The sequence below is a fragment of the Rattus norvegicus genome, chromosome 12 (genome assembly GCF_036323735.1).
Source record: "Rattus norvegicus strain BN/NHsdMcwi chromosome 12, GRCr8, whole genome shotgun sequence".
Lineage (NCBI taxonomy): Eukaryota > Metazoa > Chordata > Mammalia > Rodentia > Muridae > Rattus > Rattus norvegicus.
This window is the reverse complement of record NC_086030.1, coordinates 33,584,675-33,610,670: the sequence shown is the minus strand read 5'-3', so window position 1 is coordinate 33,610,670 and position 25,996 is coordinate 33,584,675. Positions and strand designations below refer to the sequence as shown.

General features: G+C 51.3%; 1 protein-coding gene and 1 long non-coding RNA gene across 7 annotated transcripts; one reads left to right on the top strand and one right to left on the bottom strand.

Moving 5' to 3' along the window:
• Positions 1-278: 278 nt before the first annotated feature.
• Positions 279-3,968, bottom strand: LOC108352441 (uncharacterized). Of its 4 annotated transcripts, none has more exons than XR_001840667.3 (4): positions 3,841-3,968; positions 3,595-3,672; positions 1,756-1,913; positions 279-686 (listed from the first exon to the last, which is right to left on the bottom strand). It is a non-coding gene; the product is annotated as an uncharacterized LOC108352441 (long non-coding RNA). The 4 variants fall into 4 exon arrangements; XR_001840666.3 differs by having other exon boundaries at positions 3,497-3,672; positions 3,841-3,960; XR_005491918.2 differs by having other exon boundaries at positions 279-683; positions 3,841-3,932.
• Positions 3,956-24,924, top strand: Piwil1 (piwi-like RNA-mediated gene silencing 1). Of its 3 annotated transcripts, none has more exons than XM_017598410.3 (22): positions 3,956-4,198; positions 5,383-5,459; positions 6,984-7,064; positions 7,359-7,476; positions 8,712-8,837; positions 9,241-9,455; positions 9,771-9,892; positions 11,024-11,104; positions 11,686-11,883; positions 12,146-12,257; positions 13,495-13,621; positions 13,714-13,831; positions 14,150-14,264; positions 15,321-15,508; positions 15,876-15,948; positions 18,860-19,060; positions 19,174-19,277; positions 19,700-19,770; positions 19,891-20,044; positions 21,615-21,740; positions 23,276-23,423; positions 23,542-24,924. In XM_017598410.3, exons 3-22 carry the CDS (start codon positions 6,987-6,989, stop codon positions 23,656-23,658), a joined length of 2,592 nt encoding a protein of 863 aa, XP_017453899.1. In that variant the 5' UTR covers positions 3,956-4,198; positions 5,383-5,459; positions 6,984-6,986; the 3' UTR covers positions 23,659-24,924.
• The last annotated feature ends 1,072 nt before the right edge of the window (positions 24,925-25,996 follow it).

The following is a 25,996-nucleotide window of genomic DNA, read 5'->3' as shown; positions in this document are numbered from 1 at the left end:
CGCCTCGAACCAGGGCAATGTCCCCCCCAGATCTACAGATTCACATGCAATGTGTGTTCACACATGCGCTGCGTCTCTAAGTTCATGGCTAAAGAGAGGTACAAGAGAGAAAAAGAGATGGTCTGCAAAGAAGCCAAGGGAGAGGAGAGAAATGGAGTAGGGCCCCCTGATAGGAGAGGGAAAGATGGGGAGAGAGGTTTCCCAAAGAGGTCACGTAACACAAAGCAATTTGCAACTGCTCAACTGTGCACCATTTTACGATAATAAAGACACACACCTACATGCACCTTTTTAATGACCGAAAATTGCTATGACGTGCACCATAGCTTATGCTGCCTTGCATAATACCCACACAACTGGGTATTTCTGTGGTTGCCTCACAAGCCTGTTCTCCTGACGTTAGCTTTTCATAATTATATTTTCCTTAGGGGCTGATGGGGGTACAGTCGCCCTGAAAGTGGATTAGTGAAAGCCAAATTCGAACTGAACTTGTAAGGTACTGGGATTTGAATAAGATATGTCCCCCTTGGCTCTTGTGCTCGAACACATGGTTCCCCAGTAGGTGGCGCTGTTTGGAGAGGTTGTGTAGCCTTCAGAGGGTGGATCCTTGTTGGCGGAAGTATGCCCCTAGTGGTGGGCTTTAGGGTTTATAGTCCAGCGGGGTTGTATGGTCTGTTCTCTCTCTGCTTCCGGTATGCAAATAAAAAGAAAAAACTGTGATCAACCAGTTTCTTGTTCTTGTCACCATGATTTCCCTGCCTGTTGCCATGTCTTCCCCTCCACGAGGAGACTCTTTCTCTCTCTGGAACTAAAATCTAAATAAGCCAAAATAATTCTTTAAGGTGCTTTTGGTTATGGTGTCCTATCACAGCAAAGGAAGTGTAACCAGTACAGAAATCTCATGCCGGACTCACATCTGCTTGGTTCGGAAGAGCGTTTCCCCTTGATTTGAAAGGTCAAGTCTCCAGTAAGGAAGAAAGAGCGGTTTTCACAGAAAAGAAACGAGAGGGATAACGAGAACGAGGCCACACTTAAGGAATGACATTTAAAACCTCACAGCATTCATAACTGCGTAAATAAAATTCAAATACATCTGTGAGAAAATATCGTAGTTTAAGTCCATGGGTCTCTTTTGATGAACGAACTCCCTCTTCATTCCAGTTGCACCCCTATACCTCCGCGACAAAGGTCTTCCATTTCTGCTGTCTATCTGAGATTCCCACAGTGCCCACCCGCCATCACCCTTCGCCTATACTGGAACTCCGATACACCAAGGCAGGGTTTCTCCCAATAAGGTTCCTGCACCCTGCAGATCTACTCCCAAGAACTAAGATTAAAGGTAATACACCACCACACCACACCACACCAGACTTGTTTCCTGTGTGTTTATTGTTTGGAGGTTTTGCTTGTTTGTGGGTTTTTTGGTTTCGTTTTGTTTTGTTTGGACAAGTTCTTGCTATGTGACCCCAGGTTTGCCTGGAACTGCCAATCCTCCTGCCTTAGCTTCCTAAATTTTGAGGTTACAGGTGTGCACTACCATATTTGTGGAGGTATCGTTGTACCTAATAATACTTAGAGGGTTCTGGTCAGTTGACAATATAGAAGAAAAAGTTGCAATTACAACGATTCCCGAGTTCCTCTCTCTGGGCATTTTGAACTCAGGTGCACTTTGTGACATCAGACGCATTTGTTGATGGGAGAGCTGGGTCATTGCCTGTAGCTTGTGATAAAACTTCCCAGGTATTTAGAACTCACCATTTGGTGCTTCCTGTATCAAGCTGTCCAGCACTCCACAGCTGCCATTACTCCCACTGCTGTCCCTTCAGGACCAGATTGCTCCCGCTTGAGATGGATCAGTCTCGGGTTGGGGATTTAGCTCAGCGGTAGAGCGCTTGCCTAGCAAGCGCAAGGCCCTGGGTTTGGTCCCCAGTTCAGAAAAAAAAAAAAAAGGAAATGGATCAGTCTCCTGTGTTACAGCACCATCTGCTGGTAGCGTTGTGGAATAACTTGCTTGTCACTTGTGAAAGAGTTTGAGTTGTTTTTCCTTGACTTCTAGTGCTTACAAAGGGAAAGCTCTGGGTCTATAATCTCATCATTTTGGCTGCAGAGTCAGGAGGATCATTGCAGGTTCGAGGCGAACCTGGTCTACGTAGTGAGTTCAAACCCAACCAGAGCTACATAGACAGACTCTATCTCAAAAAAAAACAAAAAACAAAAAACAAAAAACAAAAAACAAACAACAACAACAAAAACAAAATAAAAAAAAACCCAAACAAACAAAAAACATCCAGGATGAATCTATTCGTTCTTCATACTTTTAAACTACGTTTTCTCATTATCTTTCTTTTGTTGTTTATTTTTTTCAAGACAGGGTTTCTCTGTATAGCCCTGGCTATCCTGGAACTCAGATCCACGTGTCTCTGCCTCCTGAGTGATGTTGGGATTAAAGGCTTGTGCCACCACTGCCCAGCTCTCATTAACTTTCTTTCTTTCTTTTTTTTTTTTTTTTTTTTGGAGCTGGGTACCGAACCCAGGGCCTTGTGCTTGCTAGGCAAGCGCTCTACCACTAGCTAAATCCCTAACCCTCTCATTAACTTTCTAAGAGTGAACAAGATTAGATTTTTTTCTTTCTTTCTCTGCACACACCAGGCTGGTTTTGCTCCCCTAGTCCTCCAGCCTCTGCCTCCAGAATGCTGGCTAAGGGGCATGCTCCCCCATACCCAAAGACTCTTTACACAAAGGTCAGCATGGGAAACCCTGGCATATAGCCTGTCCCCTTCATTCAGTAGGAGAATATAGGGCTGGGAAGCCATCACCCCACCCCCCTCCCAGCTCCTGGCAAGTATGCTTCCTCAATAACAAATGTAAAATGGCTTATCTGCTTTCTAAGTGGAACTTTTAAACAAACCTGTGAGAACCCCGTGTGTCTATAGATTGAATATTCTTATTCTGAAACCTCCAAGTCTGGAGTGTTCCAAAAATCAAACATTTGTGACAACTGATATGTCACTGGTGGGAAATCCCACAGTGGACCCCATAGGATGGCCCCACAGTGCAGGTGCACTCACGACCTAGCGTAAAATCACCTTTAGGCTGTGTCTAAAGTGAGCTTGAAACCGGAGTGAATTTCATGGTTTTATTTCACTCTTAACTCCCAGATAACCTCATTTTTGTATACGCAAATATTTTGACGGCAAAAATGATGTAAAATCCCAGACAGATGCCAAATACGCTAGAGAAAAAACCATCCACGTCCCTTTATTTAGCTAACTCAACACTACAAGTCAGGAGCCGCCTTGACTTGTAAGTTCCTGCTACGGCTAGCTTGCCATCTGTGGAAAGGTCACTTTGTCGTATATCCTGCGGTTTGAACGACTTGAGGGGCTCTGCTCTATTTTATAATGTCCCCACTGAATTTACTAGAGTGCGCGTTGATTCCACGAGGAAATAGGCTGTTAACAAGGTCAATGAACTCAGGCTGGACCTGCTTAGCTACCTGTGGATCACGTGCAACTGCTTAGAACTGAGACTCCCACTTGATCACGTCACCCCAATTGCATCTGTGGTGAAGTCTGACACAGGGTGACTCCTAACCTGTCCCGTGGCGATAACGCAGCAAGTGGCGAACCTGCTTCATCTCAGCTAGCACGGACCAGCCACATTCTCTGAGAACTTGAAAAAAAAAAACAAAAGAAAATTTGGAAAATGACTTATCCTTTTGACTTTCCTTCAAAGCTCACCTTTCTTCTAAGGGGTGGAATGGCTTGCGACTTTAAGGCCCAGCCAGAGCTGGAGTCCCAACTTTTTCCTTGCAGGATGCTGGAAAGGGAGGATTCGCACCTGGAGCAAGGACCAGAAGAGTGGGGCTTGGGTGTGGTCTCGAGACCCCGCCCCACGCAAAACCGCCACCTGCGTGGCAGCCAATCAGGACCCAGCACGTGTTCGCCTCACCGTTAACCCAGAGGTCTGCGGAGGTAGCTCCCGGAGGCCTGTGCGGAGGGGCGGAGGGATCTGGCAGTTGGGGCTGTTAGCAGGTGCCCGCGGGAGGTGCAGCAGCAGTGCGAGGTGGTGGCAGCCCTGCGCCCGCGAGAAGCCTGCTGCAGCGACCCGGCGTGAGGAGCCTCAGGGGCTGCGGACCTAAGCGTGCTGAGCACGGGGCCAAGATAGGACCAGACGCTGCTGGACCACGACGATCAGGGTCTGGAAGCAAGCTATGCCCACCTGTGCCTTGACCTCAACAGACCTGTACCCAAGCCCAGGCTTGGTCCCGACCTCTCTCTATGCTCGAACTTTATCTATACCTCTTTCTCTGTCTGGAACTTGTCCTCTCCTCGTTGTTCTGGGCCTATAGCCCACTCTAACCTGTTTCCTTTCTCTCCTTGTGCCCAAGCCTGGCCCACATCCCTCCTCCTGCCTGTCCTCACCTCTCTATTGTTCCTGGACCTCTTCCACACGTATCCCTGTGTCTGAGTCTGGTCCCCGGTTCCCCCAGTCCCCACCTCTCCATGCCAAAGCACATAATAGCATCTCTCTAACTATATCCCCAGTCTGCTACAGCCTCCAGCTCTATCCGTATCCTCACTGGTTTTCCACCTGCCTCCCTATGCTTTCACATCCGAATCCCAGTCGTTATCACAGCTGTGTTACAATGCAGAGAGACCTGGCTCACTTACATGGTGGGGCTCTGAGTTCTGCAAGTGCCTTTGAGACCAAGCTATGGTGTCTTTTCTTGCTCAAATAGCCAATCTCCACGTCGGGGTCCAAAAACCCTGGCGCGGGGGTGGGGGTGGTGGTAAAAGAATCAATCCAAGGGAAGGTGATGCCTCTTAGAGTTGGTACTTTGGGAATGAGAACCAGGAGAGCAAGCACAAGAGCACAAAATCGTGAGCAGGTGGCCTGAGCATCGTAAAACCAGCTGGGAGGTGTTGGAGTGACTGGCCCTTTAGTTTGGGGACACGGTGCCCTAGGCAGGATTTTTGAGGCCCCCAGATGTGAGGGGCTGGAGGTGGGGGAGTCTTCGAAATGGGAGATGATTGGCACCTTGAATTATTGCCATCTATTGTGGATCCTCTGGTGGCATGGTCTGATGCTACCCCTCCCCTCTGCTTTCTCTTGTTGAGGATCTGTCACTCACAGCGGAGAATTAGCATCTGTACCGTTCTTTCTTTTTCTTTTTCTTTTTTTTAAATTCGGTTTCCGTATCTTTTTTTTTTTTTAAGATTTATTTTTATTTCTATGACGTTCTTAAGCACTCCGTGCCATAGCTTTTCTGTTCTGCTAGCTGGATCAAGTTTTACCTCGAAGCTAGTCTCAAAGCTGAGCATGTGGGATCCGTATCTTAAGCTGTTCTCACTGGGCTAGGTGTGTGACTCTTTCTTGTAGGCGCGACCACACCGGCATCCAGCCTGCGACACACGTAGGATTGGAAGGAGGCCAAGCTGAACACCTGAGCTGACTGGGTGAGCCCAGGGACAGAATTATTAGTACAGGACCAACCTGCGAATGCTGCCCAGACAGCCCGGCAGCACTGGCTATGACGGGAGGGGGGGCGGGGAGGCTGGGGTAAGGGTGGAGGGTAAGGGTGGAGGAGGAGACTTCCCTCTTTAAAGAGGGAAGCAACAGCAACACGCAGTAGACACTGCCAGCCAGGGGCTGCTCCGAGAAGTGTAGATGGCTGCTGTCGAACTCCTTGCTGGTACGCTTTGGGTGTCCTTAGATGTCACAACGAGGTAGCCGTTGCCAGTATGCCAAGTGCTGGGCCCAGGAGCAAAGACATCTGTGACCTCCCTCAGTCATGAGGTTGGCAGCGAGAGCTGTAATTACTAGATTCTTCCTCCTTCCGTTAAGGCATTAGGTGCATGACCCAGCGCTTGGCACAGACCTTGTCGTATGTGTGCCTGTATTTAACATGAGGCGTGACTCTCGCTACAGTGCGCTGCACCTGTCAGATAACCATACAGACAGACTTTGGAAAAAGTAGCTGGCCCATGTGCGATTTGCTCAAGGTTCGGGTGCCGGAGTCTGGGTGACCCCACCTTCACGCTCTCCCCTCTGGTGGGTCATGAACCCACTGCTCGCAGCAGGACGACTGTGGAGAGCTAGAAGCTCTTGGTGTAGGCATAGAAGCAGTTTAGAGAGAGACAGCCCTATGGTTTCTCCTCACAGGCCACGGAATGGGAATGGGACAGACCAGTGGGAATGGGACCCAGGGAGGCACGGGAAGTAGCGTGGCTTGGGTTGGGGTGTGTTCCTTTCAAGCTGCAGTTAGCACGGAGGGAGTCTTCGGGAGGCTACATGGGCCTGAGGAAGGGCTCTCTCTTGAGGGGTCACCCAGAAACATGCTACAAACGCCCCTCTCCACTGTGGGTTATACTTGGTGTGTGACTCATAGACCCACCCGGGAAAGGAAGGACCCCCCTCAACACTGCAGTCCTCCACACTCTGGCTCCCTAAGTCCTCTTATCATAAATAATCAAAGTTCTTATGTATGTATTATGTATGTTATGGTGTGTGTGGTGCATACCTGATGCATGTACCATTTGTGTGCCTGGAACCTGTCCAAACCAGAAGAGGCCATCAGAGTCCCTGGAACTGATGGTTACGAGCCACCACGTGCATGCTGGGTAACAAAGCCTGCATCCGTTTTAAGAGTAGAAAGGGTTCTTAGCTCCTCCTTGGCCATGTCTCTAGCCTCCCTGAAAACAAATTCTAACTACATTTCCACTTGAGCTCTGCCATCTAGCACAGTGGCTAGTCTCTGGTAAGGACCAGGTTTCCCTAAGGAATCTGTGTTGGGATGCTAGCTAGCCCGGCATGCGTGAGGCGAGTCCTCAGTAGGAAAGATTCAAGCATACATAATTTGGGGGCTTATTTTAGAGCTTTAAAATACTTAAATACTTTAAATACTTAACTACTTTAAAAAAAGGTTTAGTGACAAAATGGTGACTACACATGAGCCCATTGCATGATTTCCTCTCTGACAGAAAATGACTGGACGAGCCCGAGCCCGGGCCCGTGGCAGGGCCCGAGGTCAGGAGACGGTGCAGCATGTTGGGGCTGCTGCAGTAAGTACTCTCCTTTCCCAGGTCAGTAGGTCAGTAGGTCAGTAGTGTCTTAGCAACCAGCTAGCGGGGACTAGGGCGGGGAGTTAAAGATTTGTCCTAGGGCTCAGTGGTAGAACACTTGTCTGGGGCACAGGAGGCCCTAGGTTCTATCAACCAAGCAGGTCTAACCTGGGTTCTGGGAGGAGCTTGAGTCCTCTGTTAATGATCATGTGCTTGATAACTTAGTTCCTGGATGCTGTGGGCTAGTGTGCCCACCCTGCAGCATAAGGGAATTCCGTTGTGTTTGTGCACAAGCAGAGCCAGCAACCTGGGTACATCCCGCCGAGACCCCAGCAGTCGCCCACAGAGGGGGACTTGGTTGGCCGAGGACGACAGAGGGGAATGGTAGTCGGAGCCACGTCCAAGTCACAAGGTAAGCAGGGAGCAGGCGGCTCGGTGCTTCTAGTGGGTCCAGCACCACGCTGGTGTAGCATAATAGGACGTGTGCTTCCCCACGCGGGTAGACACGAGAGGCTGCATCGAGCCAGGGCCATCTCAGCCATACACGAACTTGACATGTCACCTCAGTTTGCATGCTTCCTGTGATTAAGCCATTTTTGTTTTTTAATGTTGTCTTGGCATCTGTAGCGATGTCCTCAGAAGCTGGTCTCTCTGTGGCTCTGACCTAGACAGCGTGTCTTCACATTGTGGGGCTGGGTCGAGAATCAGTACAGCCAGCGGCCAGCTCTCAGGCACTTTGCTGAAGTGTGCATGGGTGACGGGGGTGGGGGTGGGGGGAGTCTTGTCTCTACGGGAACATTGCTCCCCACATGTCTTGCCCCCTTGAAGGAGGGGAGGCTGGTTTCTGGGAAGTCCACTAGTAGGCGCTGCTACAGGAGATGTACCGTGACTCCAGCTAGAGTGTCTGCTGCTGACCACAAAGCCAACGTTGTGTGGTGGCCCGTGTGTTGTTGCCCTCAGACGACTGGCTACATACACCCTGCACATGGAATGAATGGCTTCGTAACCTCAGACCCTTAGGCCTGTTTTCAGAATAAGCGAGAATTGATGGCTTAGTACTGTTTATGCCCAGTGTGACCTAGTATGTGAGTGCACCTGCCCCTGCTGCTGCCTGTGGGCAGAATCGAGTGGTCAGGAGGCTACCTGTCACACTTGGGTCATATTCTCACCCAAGCTGTAGAAGCAACGCCCTCACGGAGCAGTTCTCAACCTGCGGGTCGCAATCTCCAAGATACTTACATTCCAGTTCATAACAGCAAAATTACAGCTGTGAAGTCACAACGAAAATAATGTTCTGGTTAGGGGGTCACCGCAGCCTGAGGAACTGTATTAAAGGGTCGCAGCATTTGGAGGGTTGAGAACCACTGTTAGAATCTTTGGATCCCTCGAGACTTACAATACAGAAACCTTATTTCCCAAACACAAATCTATGCCTCTGGTCCTAGTGTCATAGCCCCAGGAGCCTAGCCTGTTAGAGTAAAGAAGTCTCATAAGGAGTGGCCAGAGGCAGGGTAGAGAGGGCCCTGTAAGGGAGGAGGTGACAGAATGACAGAAAACAGTGGCCATATTTGCCCACCGTGAGCCACCACCATGGTAGCTCTCCCACCCACTCACGTAAGGCCTGAGTTGCATCCGTCTTTCCTCAAGAACTGCAGATCTCAGCCGGGTTTCAGGAGCTGTCACTGGCAGAGAGAGGAGGGCGTCGCCGAGACTTCCATGACCTTGGTGTGAACACCAGACAGAACCTTGACCATGTCAAAGAGTCAAAGACAGGTGGGCTCGCAGCAGAGGGTACTTTTCGAGGCGCTGGGCGGTGCTTCTCTGGATGAGGGAAGAGGAGAGCACTCTGCCAGTGTGTGTGTGTGTGTGTGTGTGTGTGTGTGTGAGAGAGAGAGAGAGAGAGAGAGAGAGAGAGAGAGAGAGAGAGAGAGAGATTGAGAGCTGTCTGGGCTGTGTATTCTGGCAAGCTTTGTTAAACATTGCGTAACCTTCTAAAGAGATCAGTTGCGTTTGTGGTGGGTCGCACGATGTCCCCTGAAGTGACAGGGCAGTGTTCCCCAGGGCCAGCTGCCTTGAAGGGGAGAGCTGACTGCTGTCCCCAGCTCTGTGTGTGTGAAGGAGAGGTCACATAGAGCATAATCGTGCCGGGGACTGACTGTGTGTGGTGGCCCCTCAGGCTCCTCTGGCATCATTGTGAAGCTGAGCACCAACCACTTCCGGCTGACCTCGCGCCCACAGTGGGCCCTGTACCAGTACCACATTGACTATAACCCCCTGATGGAGGCCCGCAGGCTGCGCTCTGCCCTGCTCTTCCAGCACGAAGACCTCATTGGAAGGTGTCATGCTTTCGACGGGACAATATTGTTTTTACCTAAGAGACTACAGCACAAGGTTATTTCAAATGTCTCCACTGGCAGAGGGGAGCTGAAGGGGCCCACCCCAAAGCAAAGCTCAGAAAGGGTCTCCTGGGAGGGAAAATTGGGCTCCCAGAGGTCCTTTCTGACTCACGTTGTCCTTAGAGTCCCCAAGAGACAGAAGGACTTGTGTGAGAGCTGTGTGAAGTCTCTCAGCTACTCAGCCAACTTCTTAGTCTCAGTTCACACAAGTGTGTGCTTTGAGAGGCTTGTCTTAGTGCAGAGGCCCCAAGAGCCTGGGCATGCTGTCCTACAGAGAGGTGAGATCTGGGTTCTTCCTCTCTCGCTTTAGGTCACGGAAGTATTCAGTCAGACTCGGAATGGGGAACACGTGCGGATTACCATCACCCTGACCAACGAGCTGCCGCCCACCTCACCCACCTGCCTGCAGTTCTATAACATCATCTTCAGGAGGTGCGTGCCAGACCAGGAGCATGCGCTGTGGCCTGTGTTGAGGGGAAGGGGGTGGGGTGCATGCATATTAGCAGTACTACACTACCTGGTCACTTTAAAATGTGGTTTTCTGACAGGGAATTTATCTGCCTCCAGGATTCTGCCCGTTCCCCACTGGTGCTGACATTATGCCTTTGAAATACTGGTTTCGAGCTGTTAGAAAAAAGCACCTCGCCTGCTCCACCCAGAGTGGGTGGCTGCTAGGGCAGGTGGTGGCCACATGATGAGCAGTTAGCATTCCATGCACATAGTGCACTTTCCATATAAGGACATGTTCTAGGCGCTGGGGAGACCGCTGTGCAAGCGTGAAGAACCAAGTTCAAATCCCCTGCTCTCCCCCAACACATAAAAGCCAGGCATGGCCATTGGCATATAGCCCCAATGCTGGAGATTGGGTAAAACAGTAGAGCCTATTGGCCACCAGCCTAGCTCCAGGTTCACTGCAAGACCCTGTCTCAAGAGAGTGCGGTGTAGAGCATGTCAGAACAGATTAAGAACAGGCTACCTGATGCCTTCATGCATGCATGGGTACACACACACCTGCACAAATCCTACACATATAACACACAAACACACACACACACACACACACACACACACACACACACACACACACACGTTCTACAGAAGACCCCTCCCTATGAGGAGCCATCTAAATGGGGCAGTACTTTGGTTCATGGCTTAACTTCTTAAGCTCACAGATGACTCACTGCTGTGGAAGGATAGCTCAGTGAGAGGGACACTTGGCCTGAGGGAATGCATTTGCTTGGAGCATTTTCTTTAAAGGAAAGCTAATTGGGTAGCTTAAGGCAGCCATTCACCTCTGCTTGTGTAGCTAGACACAGCCTCAGGCAACACGCAAGTGGACTATCTTGGTATATCATGATAAAATGGAGTAGACGCAATTCAATTGTGTCTTGACATTTCTTTTCCAATGTTTGGACATTTTAAGATCCATCGTAAACCCTAGGCACTGCAGAAATGACTGACCTGGCTAGAAGTATGATAACTTCCAGCCCTGCCCTGACTGTATGTGACCCCAGATTGTCCCTAGGATTCTCTATGCTAACGGTTCTGACTTTCAATCTGTAGGCTCTTGAAAATCATGAATTTGCAACAAATTGGACGGAATTATTACAACCCAAGTGACCCGATTGATATTCCAAATCACAGGTCGGTATGCTGTGGAAAATCTACTGTCTGGGCTCCACAGACTTCTGAAATGATCTGTAAAGTAGAAACAGTCTGTTGTTGGGGCTCGGAGCTAAGGGGGCCTGTAACTGGGTTTGAACAATGCAGACTCATACCACACTACTTACATTAAAAGCAAAACAAAACCAAAAAGACCCCCACCAAAGCAACAGCGTCCTAGTCATCAGCACAGACCATGCACCCTGTGGTCCGTCCTTAGCATCGGCAGCTGGGGCTGCTGAGACTTGATGGCTTGGGATGTTAGATGACCCATCATAAAGTTTAATCAGCTCGGGGCTGGGGATTTAGCTCAGTGGTAGAGCGCTTACCTAGGAAGCGCAAGGCCCTGGGTTCGGTCCCCAGCTCCGAAAAAAAGAACCAAAAAAAAAAAAAAGTTTAATCAGCTCAGCGTGTATACTTAGCAAATGCTGTTGAAGCCCTGGAAAGGGCAGTGTGCTGTCTGCAATCTTGTACTTGAAAATGACCTGGCTCCAGCTCTTTGTGCTTCCGACACAGGGACAGCAGGGGTATGAGGCTGCCCCTGACCTGCCCTGTGTTGGCAGGTTGGTGATCTGGCCCGGCTTCACCACCTCCATACTTCAATATGAGAACAACATCATGCTTTGCACAGACGTCAGCCACAAGGTCCTCCGCAGCGAGACCGTTCTAGACTTCATGTTCAATCTGTACCAGCAGACGGAGGAGCACAAGTTCCAGGAGCAAGTGTCCAAGGAGCTCATAGGCCTCATCGTCCTCACCAAGTATGGCTTGGTTTCATCTCGAGCTGGGGGCTAGAGAGTGGTGGGACTGGGGGCAGGGGGTCAGGCAGAGGTGAGCCGAAGCGAGCCAGCTGTGCCGTGTGTGCTGCCTTTCCTGCATTCAGCTACAAAGGACAGGCCCCTCCTGCCTTTCCGTCCCTTCATTTCCAATTGTTCAGTCCCTTCCCCAGCCCTTCCAGCATCATACATCTCCAAGGGTCTGGGAATATGACTTGGAGCCCCATGTCCCCCTGGATGCCCACAGGTACAACAACAAGACCTACAGGGTGGATGACATCGACTGGGACCAGAATCCAAAGAGCACCTTCAAGAAGGCAGATGGCTCGGAGGTCAGCTTCCTGGAGTACTACAGGAAGGTAGGATGTTTTCTGGATGGCGTACGGGAGAATGCAGACCCTGTGCAGTCTTGCCTGTGTCGCTGAGAAATTCCCCCGCTTGTCAGAATCATACTGCCCTGGTGGCTCTGTCCAGCAGAATGATAAAATTTGACAGTGTGTCATGGGGACAGGCTGGTACTGCCAGTGGGGGCAAGCAACTTGGCATGGCCCCTCGCTCTGTATCTGTATCTGTCCGATCCTTGGTTAGCCAGCTCTGCTGCAGCTGGTCTCTCTGACCACTTTGGGAGTACACAGCTCCCAGAGAGGACCTAGTAGGACAGAGCTTGCAGATAACAGGAGGCCCAAGGGTCATCCCAGTATCTGTAGCCCCATTTTCCTGTGGCCAGGACTCCGATGAAGGCCTATGAGACGGGGAGAGGGAGACCCCAAATTTCTGCCATTCATGTTTAGTGATGCGTGAGGACCACGTCTGAGGGAACCATTAACTTTTTAAACCCTGGTGGTTGGTTCTTTAGGACACAGGAGAAAAAGACACTAGTCAGGTTTTTAAATGGCATGGCCTGTTGGTGACACCTTGCCCCGGGGTGGGTATTGAGAGTAGACTGGTACCACCTGGCTACTTGACAAAACGACATTCCTTTTATGCTCAGAGGGAAAAAAATTTTCATCCAAATCAAAAGAAAAAAAATTGTTGTGGAATAAGCGGCTTCTGGAACATGCCCTGGGGCTGGGAGCACCAGGACTGTAACCTGAGAAGTCTGTTCTAAGTCACCATCTCCATAGCTAAGTTCTGAGGACTTGGCTACAAGGAGCTCATTCTCCTGCATCAGACCCGCCCTTCCTACTCCCAGGCCCTCAGTTGGTGAAAGGAACAGTGGCTTCTGGAGTATATACATCACCCCTCAGGATGTTTGACTAGTTGTTAATGAGGCATTTACCTCTCCGGGTGTGGGGTGTGGGGTGTGTGTGTGTGTGTGTGTGTGTGTGTGTGTGTGTGGTGTGTGGTGTGTGGTGTGGTGGGGTGGGGTGTGTGTGTGTGTGGTGTGTGTGGTGTGTGTGTGTGTGTGTGTGTGTGTGTGTGGTGTGTGGTGTGGGGGGGTGGGGTGGGGTGTGTGTGTGTGTGTGTGTGTGTGTGTGGTGTGGTGTGTGGGTGGGGTGGGGTGTGTGTGTGTGTGTGTGTGTGTGTGTGTGTGTGTGTGTACTGCCTAAAACTGCCTAGTTGGTGCAGAACATACCTCCCTTTCCTCCTGAGCAGCAATACAACCAGGAGATCACAGACTTGAAGCAGCCAGTGCTAGTGAGCCAGCCCAAGCGGAGGAGAGGCCCTGGCGGCACCCTGCCTGGCCCAGCCATGCTCATCCCAGAGCTCTGCTACCTCACAGGTGCATAGTGTTCCTCCATTCCCTTCCTAGCCACACCGTCCTGGGGACTCTGCAGCCCTGCTGACCGCTCTCACCTGTACCTCTGGTTGCAGGCCTGACTGATAAAATGCGCAATGATTTCAACGTGATGAAGGACCTGGCGGTGCACACACGGCTGACCCCTGAGCAGCGGCAGCGGGAGGTGGGCCGCCTCATCGACTACATCCACAAGTAGGCTGGCTCAGCGCTCCCAGCAATTGGGGTTCCCTATGGGTCTGGGAGGATTCTGGAAAGCAGGAAGTATGGCCTCCTGGGTTGGCAGAGTTATGGGGGGGGGGCGCTGTCCTGGGTTCCTGGTACCAGCTGCTTCTCAGGGAGCCAGGAAGAAAAACCTCATATGTAGATGTGTTCTCTCCAATCCCGCCAGAGAAAGGCAGTGGGTAGGATGAGAGCCAGCAGTTGTCAGACACACATGCCCATGTTGACTGTGGGTCACCAGGAGGCTGCTGGCTGCTCAGCAGTGCCTGGGTCCTTATGTTCAACCCACAGGGATGACAATGTGCAGAGAGAGCTTCGAGACTGGGGCCTAAGCTTCGATTCGAACTTGCTGTCCTTCTCAGGAAGAATCTTACAATCCGAGAAGATCCACCAGGGTGGAAAGACGGTAAGGCTGGCGTGGTAGTTCTGGGACAAATCTCACTGGGGCAGGAGACAAACAGCCCATCATGCATCAGACGACTCCTCCTGGAACTCCTCCTCCTGCTCTGGAAAAACCCCAGGAGCCACCTGACTGGCATCCTGCAAGAGGCAGCCTGCGAGTCTAGCACATGTAGAACTCAACGCCCGGCTTGGAACAAGCTAAGATCTGCTAAAAGGAGACTGAAGTTTTTAAGCAATGCAGGTTAGGGTGCAGAAAGCCCCGTTTGATTGGCTTCATTTCTGCCTGGGTCACGTGTTTCTCAGAAGTCTAAGACAAGGTGTCCCAACATAGTTTTATGTGATTAAAATGCTCCAAACACCTACACTTTTTTTTCTTTTTTTTTCTTTTTTTTTGGAGCTGGGGACTGAACCCAGGGCCTTGCGCTTGCTAGGCAAGCGCTCTACCACTGAGCTAAATCCCCAACCCCACACCTACACTTTTAAACTGTTTCTAGCAGCCCATGCCTTCCTGCCCCAGGTCGGACTGAGAGAAACAGTCCAGCCAGGTGAAGGGACAGCGGACTCACGGGGACCTTAGAGGCTCTCTGGGTGTTGGCTGAGATGGTGACCATGAGAGATCTTTGCAGAACTTGCTCTCTGCACAGGACACCACTGTCAAGGGGCTTAGCTTACTTTCCCACCCAGTCAGGATTTCACTGTGTAGAGCTGGCTGGCCTCCAGCACATGGAGATCTGCCTTCCTCTCCCTCCTGAGTCCTGGGATTATAACATCAGCTACCACCCCGAGCCCGAGCCTTAATTTTCACATCTTTATCATGAGGAGGGAAGTGGCACTCAATAAGTTGTTTCAATAAGCCTTTCGGAGGCAGGAAGGAGAGTTTATCCTGGGCACTGGGAAGGATATAGTATAAGAAGGGCCCTCTGGGTGCATCTGGTGTCTTCCCCACTGGGGACTTTAGATCTGTTACTCTGATAGTCTGTGGTTCCAGATGCATGATGGGATTGTGCGAGGCCAGTGGCTTCGTCACGGCTGACAGTCGCATCTCTGCCCTTTGTTCTAGTTTGATTACAACCCACAATTTGCAGACTGGTCCAAAGAAACGAGAGGCGCGCCGCTGATCAGCGTGAAGCCGTTGGATAACTGGCTGCTGATCTATACCCGCAGGAATTATGAAGCGGCCAACTCGCTGATACAGAACCTGTTCAAAGTGACTCCGGCCATGGGCATCCAGATGAAAAAGGCCATCATGTGAGTGTCCAGGGTCACCTCCTCTCTAGTCTGAGAGCGATTGGCAGTTAGGAGAAGGGCATTTGTGCTTCAAAGTGATGCTCCAGTGAGCTCCTGGAGGCTCTGTGATCTCCTATGGCTCCCATGGCTTCCATGGCTCTATCCCTCTACGCAGAGGAGACAGCTGGGAGAGGAGAAAAGGGCAGGGTTGCTCTAGGGATAGGCCCTGAAGCCCGGAGAGTGGTGGCGATTGACAACCACCACCCCTGTCCTTCACCGTGTGGCCGCTCCTGACTCTTTGCGTTGTACCGTTTGGGACTGGTACAGGGAGGCTGGCTGTGCGATGGCCAGAGGGCTGTGTACCACCTGTCTTCATTGTTGACCCTAGGATCGAGGTGGACGACAGAACAGAAGCTTATCTGAGAGCCTTGCAGCAGAAGGTGACATCAGACACTCAGATAGTGAGTAGCTGCTAGGAGTGAGCCATGCTGGGGCCTGGGGGAGGGGTCTCTAGGGACAGAGGACTGGGGCTTTGAGCTCCTTTTCAGATGGTAGTTCTCGAAACATCGATCTCAGTGAGGCTGCTGAGCTGGCGCCTGTGTGAACGCGAGCCCTGTGAGGCGACGGGATGCCAGGGAGAGGAAGGCTACATTCTGCCTTGGAGCTGCTGCTTCTAGAAGCTTTCGGGAAAGCAGAAAGGCAGATAGGAAGGGTCAGTTGTTGGTTGGGGCAGACATGGATGTGTAGCCATGTAGAAACTGGAGGTCACAGGGCAAGGCCGAGAGCCGGACTGCAGACCCCAGGGTGAGGTCAGTGTGCACCGGCTGCTGAGCAGAGCGGGCTGTCACGGCCTCCTCTCCTGAGCTGGGATACCCTGACGTTGGTGAGTGCCATATTTCTGTCATGTGACACCTCGGAGAGGAGGGATGATAAGGTAGGGTGGTGACAGCCCCATGTGCGCCTCTGGGAGTCCTCACAGTGTAGTTCAAGGTGTGACAAGGGAGAACCAGGCTATGGTGCTATGGGTCACCACGGGACCAGAGTGTCACCCCATCCTCTCATACTCCTCACCTCTGACTTTGTCACTGGATCCAGTGTTAAGCTGGGTCTTGGAGGTGAGGACACACTGTCTTTGGCATCACTGTGCTGGGGCTGATGATTCTGCCGCCTGGCACGCATGCTCAAGCCAGGCACATGCGCAAAGCCTTCTGCCTCTGAAGGCTGAGCCACCCTGATTTGTGGCCATGCTGCTGGTTCCCCTGCTGCTGTTGTATTAGACCTGCACAAGCACGGTGGAAACTGAGCATGGCAGCAGTGTGGGGTCAGGGGTCAGGGGTCAGGTCAGCCTGGTGGGACCTTGTTACTGTCCTCTGCCTGGGAAGCTCAGACCTGCTATAGAGCAGGAAGCCACTGCAGGCTAAAGGTTGGAGACTGGCTGCAAGGGAACTACACTGGGAGATCAGTGTCCTCCAATCCCCACATCCCAGCCCTGTGAGGGAGGGGCCCTGCACATTTGGACTCAGAACGTGGCTGATTAAGAGCTCTTCAAGTTTCCCAGGTGAACGAGGCCCACATTTTGGTTCATTGTGCTGATCTCTGCATCCTCCAGTCCTAAGGTCATTGTCGAGGCTCTCATTAGCCTGGGCGTTGATGGCAACTGCTTGTAAAGTCGTTGGCCTCCAAGAATGAAACAAAGCCCTAAGGGACAGACTGTGTAAAGCCAGTAACTGTTTAAAGCTGTAATGACCTGACCTGAAGCAAGTGAGTGGTGGGAAGCTCTGGAGAGCCCCGCCCACTTTGTATCTCAGTGGGAGCCTTGTGAGTCACTGGGAGAATGGACCTCCAGTGGAGGGGGTACAGTCCTCTGGGGGCACAGTCCTCTGTGGCTGCAGTGAAGAGAACTTCAAGTGTGGAGAAGCCCGGTGCTGGGTCACAACTGACTGCGGAAGGGGTGTGTCTAGCTGTGAGTTGGTCAGACTTTTATCACCGAGACATAACCAAGAGGGAAAGCTCAATGTAGCTCATGGTTCAGAGTCTCTCTCCAGGCTTTCTTGGCCCCACTGTCTCTGGGCCATAGTGAATCAGAGCGTCCCAGCAAGGAGGATGTGGAAAGTTGCCACTGCTCACCCCATGGTGGACCCAGAGTAGAGAGAAAAGGGACCAGAGCCATCCTCCAGTATACCCCACAACAGCCAACTTCCACCCACCCTTAGCGTTTGTCATTTCTACTATCTCCCAGTGTCACCAAGGCATGACTAAGTAGGCAGATTAACCGCCCATGAAGTCACAACCCTCAATGTCCAGTCGCGTGCCAAAGTGCCTCTGTCTGACCACTGAGTCCAAAGCTTCTATAAGCCAATGCAAGTGGCCTTCAAGAACGAGGTGGAAGCTTCTGTCTGGCTCAGTCAGAAGCAGTGACTAGCACAGAAGGAGTGTCCCACACCCCTGCCTCAGGGGGCCAAACAACCATGAGGGGTAGAAGCAGGTTGTCCTGTTCAGGGAGACCTGAACACTTACCCGACATGCCCCTCCATGATTCTTCTTTGCCTTCATGTTCTTGGAGGCTACCTAGTGTAATGGAGACAGCAGATGGAGCCCAGTTTTCTGGGGACCAGAGATAAGAAAGAGTCTGGGCACACATCGGGGGTTGTGTTGTGTGTCACAAGCTACATTTGACGTTATACTCTTGAATGTGAATCCTTAGAGTTTGGGCAGAAGGATGCTCTCATGAGGGACTCTGTCTTGCCTTCACAATTGTCACATTCTTCTCAGGAAAGTTCAGGTTCTGACCAGGCTCCCAAGCCTTTAAAAGCAGGCTTTAAAAGCTGTGTGTCCAGGCTGGTGTGAGCTAGCTAAGGCTCAGATATCAGCATGTCTGCCTACCTCACCCATGAGGACATTCTCTGTTTCCCCCTTGACCCACCCGCATGCTTGTGTGTTGGGCTCAGGGCTCAGGTAGCAATGACGTGGTTTCACCGCCCAGGTTTGCTTATGTGCAAACCCCCATATTTGTGTCTGCCACAGAGAATACAATGAGCAGTGTCATCCCATTGACCAGCCACATGTCAATTGTGATATGAGTAACAGGTGTCCTTTGCGCCACAGGGCTCAGGTCTGTGCCCTGCCTTCCAAGAGTCTTGTCAATGGCTGTGACCTTGGTGTGGGGACCCCAGGGGAAGCATGGAAGACATAATCTGTCAGCAGCAGAGCAGCGAGCACTTCCTGGTTCTTTTTTTTTTTTTCTTTTTTCTTTTTTCCGGAGCTGGGGACCGAACCCAGGGCCTTGCGCTTGCTAGGCAAGCGCTCTACCACTGAGCTAAATCCCCAACCCCTTCCTGGTTCTTTGTAATGAGGTGTTTGGTTTCTTCCCAGGTTGTCTGTCTCTTGTCAAGTAATCGGAAGGACAAGTATGATGCCATCAAGAAGTATTTGTGCACAGACTGCCCCACCCCAAGTCAGTGTGTGGTGGCCCGGACGCTGGGCAAGCAGCAAACAGTCATGGCCATTGCCACCAAGATCGCCCTGCAGATGAACTGCAAGATGGGAGGCGAGCTCTGGCGGGTGGACATGCCTGTGAGTCTGCTTTCGTTGGGGTGCAGGGAGGTCACGTGGTTATTTAGGGAAAGGGGCCCGGCTTGTGGCTATGAGTGCTTTGCTGCACCTAAACGACACTGTTTCCACTAAAGCTGAAGCTGGCAATGATCGTGGGCATTGACTGTTACCATGACACCACAGCTGGGCGGAGGTCCATCGCAGGATTCGTTGCCAGCATCAATGAAGGGATGACCCGGTAAGCCAGGGAGGTGGCCAGCTTGAAAAGTGCCTTGGGTTGACAGCTGCTTTTGGCCCCGAAATGTGACTCACGTTTTCAGTGTGACAGCCCAACTGGCTTAGCCTTTTGCTTTTCAACGTTAGTCCTCAATGTGTTTGTGGAATGAGGGAACAGGCCATAGCAGCAGAGCCCAGAGCCTGACCAAGCACAGGCAAATGTCAGTGGCTGTGACTTTGGTCTTGGGGAGCAGAGGGGGAGCATGGAACACATGATCTGTTTAGAAGCAGAGCAGTGAGCACTTGTTCTGGTAGGTAGGTGCTCCCTGGTACTCCAGCCGGTCACTTGTCCCTACCGAAGAAATGACACTGCCGAGGATGCAGCCCAGAGCTGCTGAATCTGGCAGACCCAAGTCCTCACCACCCTGCTTTCTTTCTCAACAGTTGGTTCTCCCGCTGCGTCTTTCAGGACCGTGGACAGGAGCTGGTAGACGGTCTGAAGGTGTGCTTGCAAGGTGGGTCTGTGTACCCTGGTCCTGACTGACGCTGTACGTTGGGCTGTTACTGAAAGTGGCTGGGGCTGGGAGAAACAGGGTTTGGGAACTCAAAACTAACCTCACCCCCACTTTTGGCAGCTGCCCTGAGGGCTTGGAGTGGCTGCAATGAATATATGCCCAGCCGAGTCATTGTGTACCGAGACGGTGTGGGGGACGGGCAGCTGAAGACCCTGGTCAATTATGAGGTCCCACAGTTCCTAGACTGCCTCAAGTCAGTCGGGAGAGGTTACAAGTAAGTCCATGGGTCTGACATGGCTGCCCCCTCTGAGCCTAGTGTCACTCAACGACAAAGACAAGGGCGCTCGGGGTTCATAGAAATTGGGCTGAAGGTTTTGTGGGTGAGGGAGGCAGGGCTGAGCAGGGCAGCCTTCCATTTCTTGAGACTGGGTCTGGTTAAGTTCTAGCTCGGTGCTGCTCACCTCCTGTGGGTCACTCAGGGTAGGACACATTCCGTGATCCTTAACAGTTGCTGCCACCATACCACCCTGAGCTCCCTGCTCTGAGCTCAATGTAGATGCAGATACATTTGAAACAGAGCCCTTGGTGCACAGCACACGAATAAAGGGCCCAGCTGTGTTTTGTGTTATACTTAGAGCTGAGAGCAGCTGGCGGGCCTTGCAAAAGCAGAGCTTCGTGGACAGCTAGTAACATTTCTGGGATGGTCCCACTTCTCCCAGGAAAGACTGTTTTTCTGTTTATGGATACCATGTTGGGAAAGCAAAGCCACCGGCGCCCACCACATGGGCCCTGTGCCCAGGGTCGCATGAGCAGTTACTGAGTAGCACGTTCTTAGGACCCCATTCTGCCTGTGAATGGAGGTCAGCCACATCTGAGCTTGGGAGAAACTGATGTCGCCTGGGTCAGGACTGCCGATTATGTTAGATGCGGGGCTAACTCTGAGGCCTGGTCCACTGACTACCATGAGGAGTGTGTATCCATAGTGACTGTCCCAAGGAGAGCTCGTCAATTGGTTAGAGGTGAGGTGGTGAGCCTTCCAGTAGACTCCTCACTGCCCCTAGGGAAAACTGTCTACAGGCCGCGTGCTGTGGTTGGGCATCTAATATTTCCTGTTAGTGTCCGCAATATAGAGGGAGCTGGTGGCAATATGCATATACCCTGAAACAGCCAATGACCATGGGCTGCAGGGATCTGCACCATGTCCTTGAGGCTCCAGGGAAATAGGGGACGTGGAGGTCAAATAGTCTTTCCTGATGATGTGAATTAATGGTGTGTGTTTGTATTTGACATATTACCCAAATGTTAACTTGGAACACACAGTATACAGTAGGGAATGTGTGTGTACATACATACAGACACAGACACAGACACACAGACACACAGACACACACACACACACAGACACACACACACACACACACACACACACCCCACCTGTGATCCATTTTGAGCCAGTCATTCTGGAATCCACTAGATCAGGCATTAATACTCCTCGAAGCAGCTCTCTTAGATCTCAGAGTAGGAAATGCCCATAGTGGTACCTCGAGTACTTTGGAGGTCTCTGGAGGGCAGTGTTCTGGTGTAACCGGTGTAGTAGATTTGGTCTGTGGCCACACCTGACTAACCTCATGCCATAGGGCACACAAGTGACATATGGCTGTCCACCCTTCAAGTCACTAATGCCCCTTGGTCTCATGGGAAGGAAGGTGCGGACCCTCCCCCAGCTTGCAGTAAGATGATGCATTGAGACAGGAGCGTCCCTTCTTGGAGGGATGAGTGAGCGTGTGACTTCTTGCCGAGACAGGTCACCAACTCAGTGTGGCCATGTTCCTCTCTGTCCTTAGCCCAAGACTGACCGTGATCGTAGTGAAGAAGCGAGTCAATGCCAGGTTTTTTGCTCAGTCTGGGGGAAGACTTCAGAACCCTCTTCCGGGGACAGTCATCGATGTGGAAGTCACCAGACCAGAGTGGTGAGTTCTGGGGCCTCTTGACTCCAAAGTAAGAAAGTAAGAGGGAGCTAGGCTCGTCATAGCACACAGGTTCCACTGGGTAGGTGGACAGATGCTCATCTCTGGTGACCAGCTCTCTTCTGGGCTTGGGTGTCCAAGGTGGTAAGCTTCATCCCCAGCGGCAGCCATTCACCACCCCGTCTGATGCTACTCTTTGTTCAGAGCGTGAGGCTGAAAAGGGCTTCCAGCATTGTAGGTGAGGGCTGGCGACCTCCTTAGTGTCCCTGCTTTCCTTGACCCAGGTGGGTGAGCTGCTGATATGGACACAGCATCATTGATCTGAGAACCTAATTGGATGCTTAACTGACCGGTTTAGACACATGCTCCAAGGTCTGAACTCAGAAGCATTTGTGGGCCTTTGCATCTCAGAGCCGGAAATGGCCACACACGGTTTTTGTGCTATCGTCTCAGCTATGTGATTGAGCAGCTTTTTTATTTTTGAAATACACAATTTTCGGGTCTTTTGCTCAAAGGCTGGCTACAGAAATGGTTCTGGAAGAGCGTACTGCCAAGTAAGGGGCAGAGTGGGGCAGTCAACTGAGGCCAAGACCCAAGAAGGACTGGTCTTTGTCTGAGGCCTCTCTTTGATCCTTCATGGAGCCTGGCACTATCACAGTGTTCAGGGCACTCAACGAGAAGAGAAGGTTGGGAGCCCATGGGCTGAGGGACAACACTCAAAGAGTTTGGGGGCTGCAGATATGTTTTCTCACCAGATGCTGTTCAAGCTCTGTAGCTGTGTGAGCCACTCAGGCCCTTGGAGCCAGCAGTATGACCCTTTGAAGGTGGCAGCATGAATTCCACACACATAGATGTCCCTCTCCCAGTTAGAGCTCATCTGTTCCTGGTGGGCACATCGCTGAATGTCTCTGACACGTTCTTTCCCAGACAGACTCCAGTGTAGATCACTTCTGATTTCCCATCTATCTCGTTAGGTGACATCAAGATTACAAGGTTAATTTTCTTCTGCTGCTACAGTCCAAACACAGGAGCTCTTGGCTGTCATTCATTGGTGCCAGGGCCTAAAGAACTCTGATGGCTGTCCAGTTGTTTCCTAGTGTGCTACTCAGCCGTGGCCTTAGCTTAGGTCCTCTACTCGCTGTGTACAGCTATTCTACCTCTGACTCTCGCACATTTGCTCTGAATCTTTAGTGATCACATTTGTTGAGTTGCTGTAAGTAAAATGGAAGCAGGAGGAGGAACTGTTTGCACCCTACTCTGCTGCCGCTGTGTGTCCATGTGTGCAAGTCCCCTCCCTCCCTGCAGTATGCAGGGGACACGAGGCCCAAGAGTATAGCTAGCATGCTCTGTGGCAACACGGACGACACAGCCTTGCCTTCACAGTCTTCTATGCACACGACCACAGTGGCTCATGAAGAGACACACGAATCCTCACAGACACACTGGGGCTGGAGGAAAGATGAGGTTGCTTAGAACATGAGGTTTTTCCTCGTAGGAAATGGTGTCCTAACCTTGCCTGGTTCTTTCTCCCTTTCCAGGTATGACTTTTTCATCGTGAGCCAGGCAGTGAGAAGTGGGAGTGTGTCCCCAACACACTACAATGTCATCTACGACAGCAGTGGCCTGAAGCCCGACCACATCCAGCGGCTGACGTACAAGCTGTGTCACGTGTACTACAATTGGCCTGTGAGTACACCCCTGTCCGAGTTCTGCTATGTCCGCCTGCCCTGTTTAGTGTGCTGTGGTAGGGAGCCTGGGAGTTCCACCCAACTCAGCCCAGTGACTGGCCCTCTTTCCCCCACAGGGAGTCATCCGAGTCCCTGCACCTTGCCAGTATGCACACAAGCTGGCCTTCCTCGTGGGCCAGAGCATCCACAGAGAGCCGAACCTCTCCCTGTCCAACCGTCTCTACTACCTCTAACCAGCAGCGAGGGCCTACATGCTGGTTTCCTCCAGAGCTCTGCCAACCTTTAGTTCTGTTTCTCATATGATGTTGTTCTAGCGGGATGCTGGGGGTGGGGGTTGGGGGCCGCGGTTTCGTTTTTTTTTTTTTTTTTTAGTTGGTTTGTAGTGGTTATAGAGTTAACTAAGGTTCACTGTTTGCTTTGTTTCTCATAGAGCGTTGTGACAATTTGCTTGGCAGAGTGGTGGCAGGGGGCCGTGGTACCACAGATAGACTTTCCTAAAGCAGCCGAGTCGGCAGGTTCTCGGAGGTGCTCCTGGGAGCACGTCCTACTGTACGCTGCGCTCTCTCTCTCTCTCTCTCTCTCTCTCTCTCTCTCTCTCTCTCTCTCTCTGCATGTTTGAATTTAAAGGAGGAAAAGACGCAAGGCAAAAATACCCAGAGCATCCTAGGCTGATGCTATGTGGGACTCTGACCCTCTGACACCTCAGATCCTAAAGATAAAAAGGCCGGGGGTGCCTCTCTGAATTTCTTTTAAGAGTTAGGTTATAGGGAATGAAAAGAATTGTTGAGGGTTGGGGATTTAGCTCAGTGGTAGAGCGCTTGCCTAGCAAGCGCAAGGCCCTGGGTTCGGTCCCCAGCTCCGAAAAAAAAGAAAAAAGAAAAAAAAATAATAATTGTTGAAAGTTTTAAACTTTTCTCCATGAAAGTGTTTTAAGACTGATGAGGCCGGTGGTGGAACGAGTGTTGTTTTCTTTCGCAATTTTCTCACCGAGTGAAATTAGCGACCCTCACTTTATTTAAACAGTTTTTAGTTTTCGAAGGCCCGTGTTTTCTTTGTTTTTAAACTGCAGAAGACCACTCTGGGATAGGATTCCACTCCCGAAAGTAAGGTGTCGGGCGTGGTGGCACACACCTGTGATCTCAGCACTTGGGAGGTGAAGCCCGGGGAACCCCAAGTTCCCGGTCAGCCTAGGCTACATAGTGAGACCTTGTCTTAACAAACAGGAAAATAAAAGAAAAATGGAGCAGTTATGAGTTATGGGTGTCAGTTTCTGCAGGAGACTCTGGGAGTAAGAGCTGCCCCTGTCCCCAGAGGCAGCTGGTGGGCCAATTCAGGTGCCAGGCAAGGTATGGCCACATATGTTTGTCTGGCTCTTTGGCAGTGAAGGAGGCTTGGAGTTATGTCACGAGAGCAGCTTGAAGTGGCTACAGTGTGATGAGTTTTACACAATGGCAGTGTGTGCCCCCGGCACAGCTCAATAAAGTTTCTGTCTCACTTTACTGTTGTGGGTATCTCTGTGGTACCTCTAGGATCTGACCTCACTTGATGTATCATAAATGAAAAGCAGTTGTGTTTCCTTGTAGATCTAAAAGCCAGCTCTGAGCCACCATCCGGGCTTATGGCACGCAGCCTTAACCCATCTCGCGTCTGACACTCAGGCCCTGAGAAAGGGAGTACAGTATTAGGGTTTCAAACTCAGATTTGGGTACTTAAGGGGTCAGCAAAGTTTTATTCCCCAAGGATTGGAGGAAGGCGAGAATCTCCTTAGAGCCACAGCATACCTCTGACCACCACTTCCAGAAACCTCATACCATACCCATAACTGTGGGTGCTTGGGTTGCTTTCAAAGGGGTGTCTTCTCTCTCTGATGCCCCTATCCAGTGCCAGCTGCTGGGCATCCCTTGGCCACTGGCTGTGACACAAGCCCTGGGCTCTGGGTTTTTCTAGGAATTCAGGACTTGGAGGAACAGGCATAGCTCATTTGTCCAGAGATAGGTCAGGTGCTGACTGGCCAAGTGTAGGGTGTAGCCTATCTTGCCTTTGCTGTTTGTGGATTTGTCACATGAGGTACAAGGTAGTCAGCCTCAGCTGGAGAGAACTCTTCTTCAGTCGGGTGGGAGAGCCAACCTGGAGGTTTCCCTGGGACCCAAACTCCCAGGGTAGCAGAGCCACCCAGACAAGGCCACCCTGCCTCCGATCCATGGTGGAACCACTTGGATCCCAGAGTAGTTTCTGTGTGTTAACCTAAGATCATCCCACCCTTCTGTCATCACAGTTGTTGGGGTCAGAAACTAGACCTTGGTAGCCCTGACAAGGTGAGCTCAGTCTTTCATCCTCCAAAAGCCAAAGGACAGACAAGTCACAGTGAAAACCACAAAGGGGATAATTACTCAGCATGGCCACCCTGGAAGGGAGAGAGAAGAGTGACCGAAAGCCACCCCAGGATCTGGAAGTAAGGCCTCTGCTCTAAGAGAGCAAGAGGTTGGCACAGCTAAGCAGTTATGCTCAGGGTATGTGGTCTACGTCCAGGATGAGGAACGTGTAGAGCTCATCAGAGGATCACAGACAAGC

Coding starts and splice junctions, on each gene's coding strand:
- Piwil1 (XM_017598410.3), top strand. CDS start 6,987: ATGACTGGACGAGCCCGAGCCCGGGCCCGTGGCAGGGCCCGAGGTCAG. Junction 7,065..7,358: donor AGCATGTTGGGGCTGCTGCA/GTAAGTACTCTC, acceptor TTTGTGCACAAG/CAGAGCCAGCAACCTGGGTA. Junction 11,884..12,145: donor GGCCTCATCGTCCTCACCAA/GTATGGCTTGGT, acceptor GGATGCCCACAG/GTACAACAACAAGACCTACA.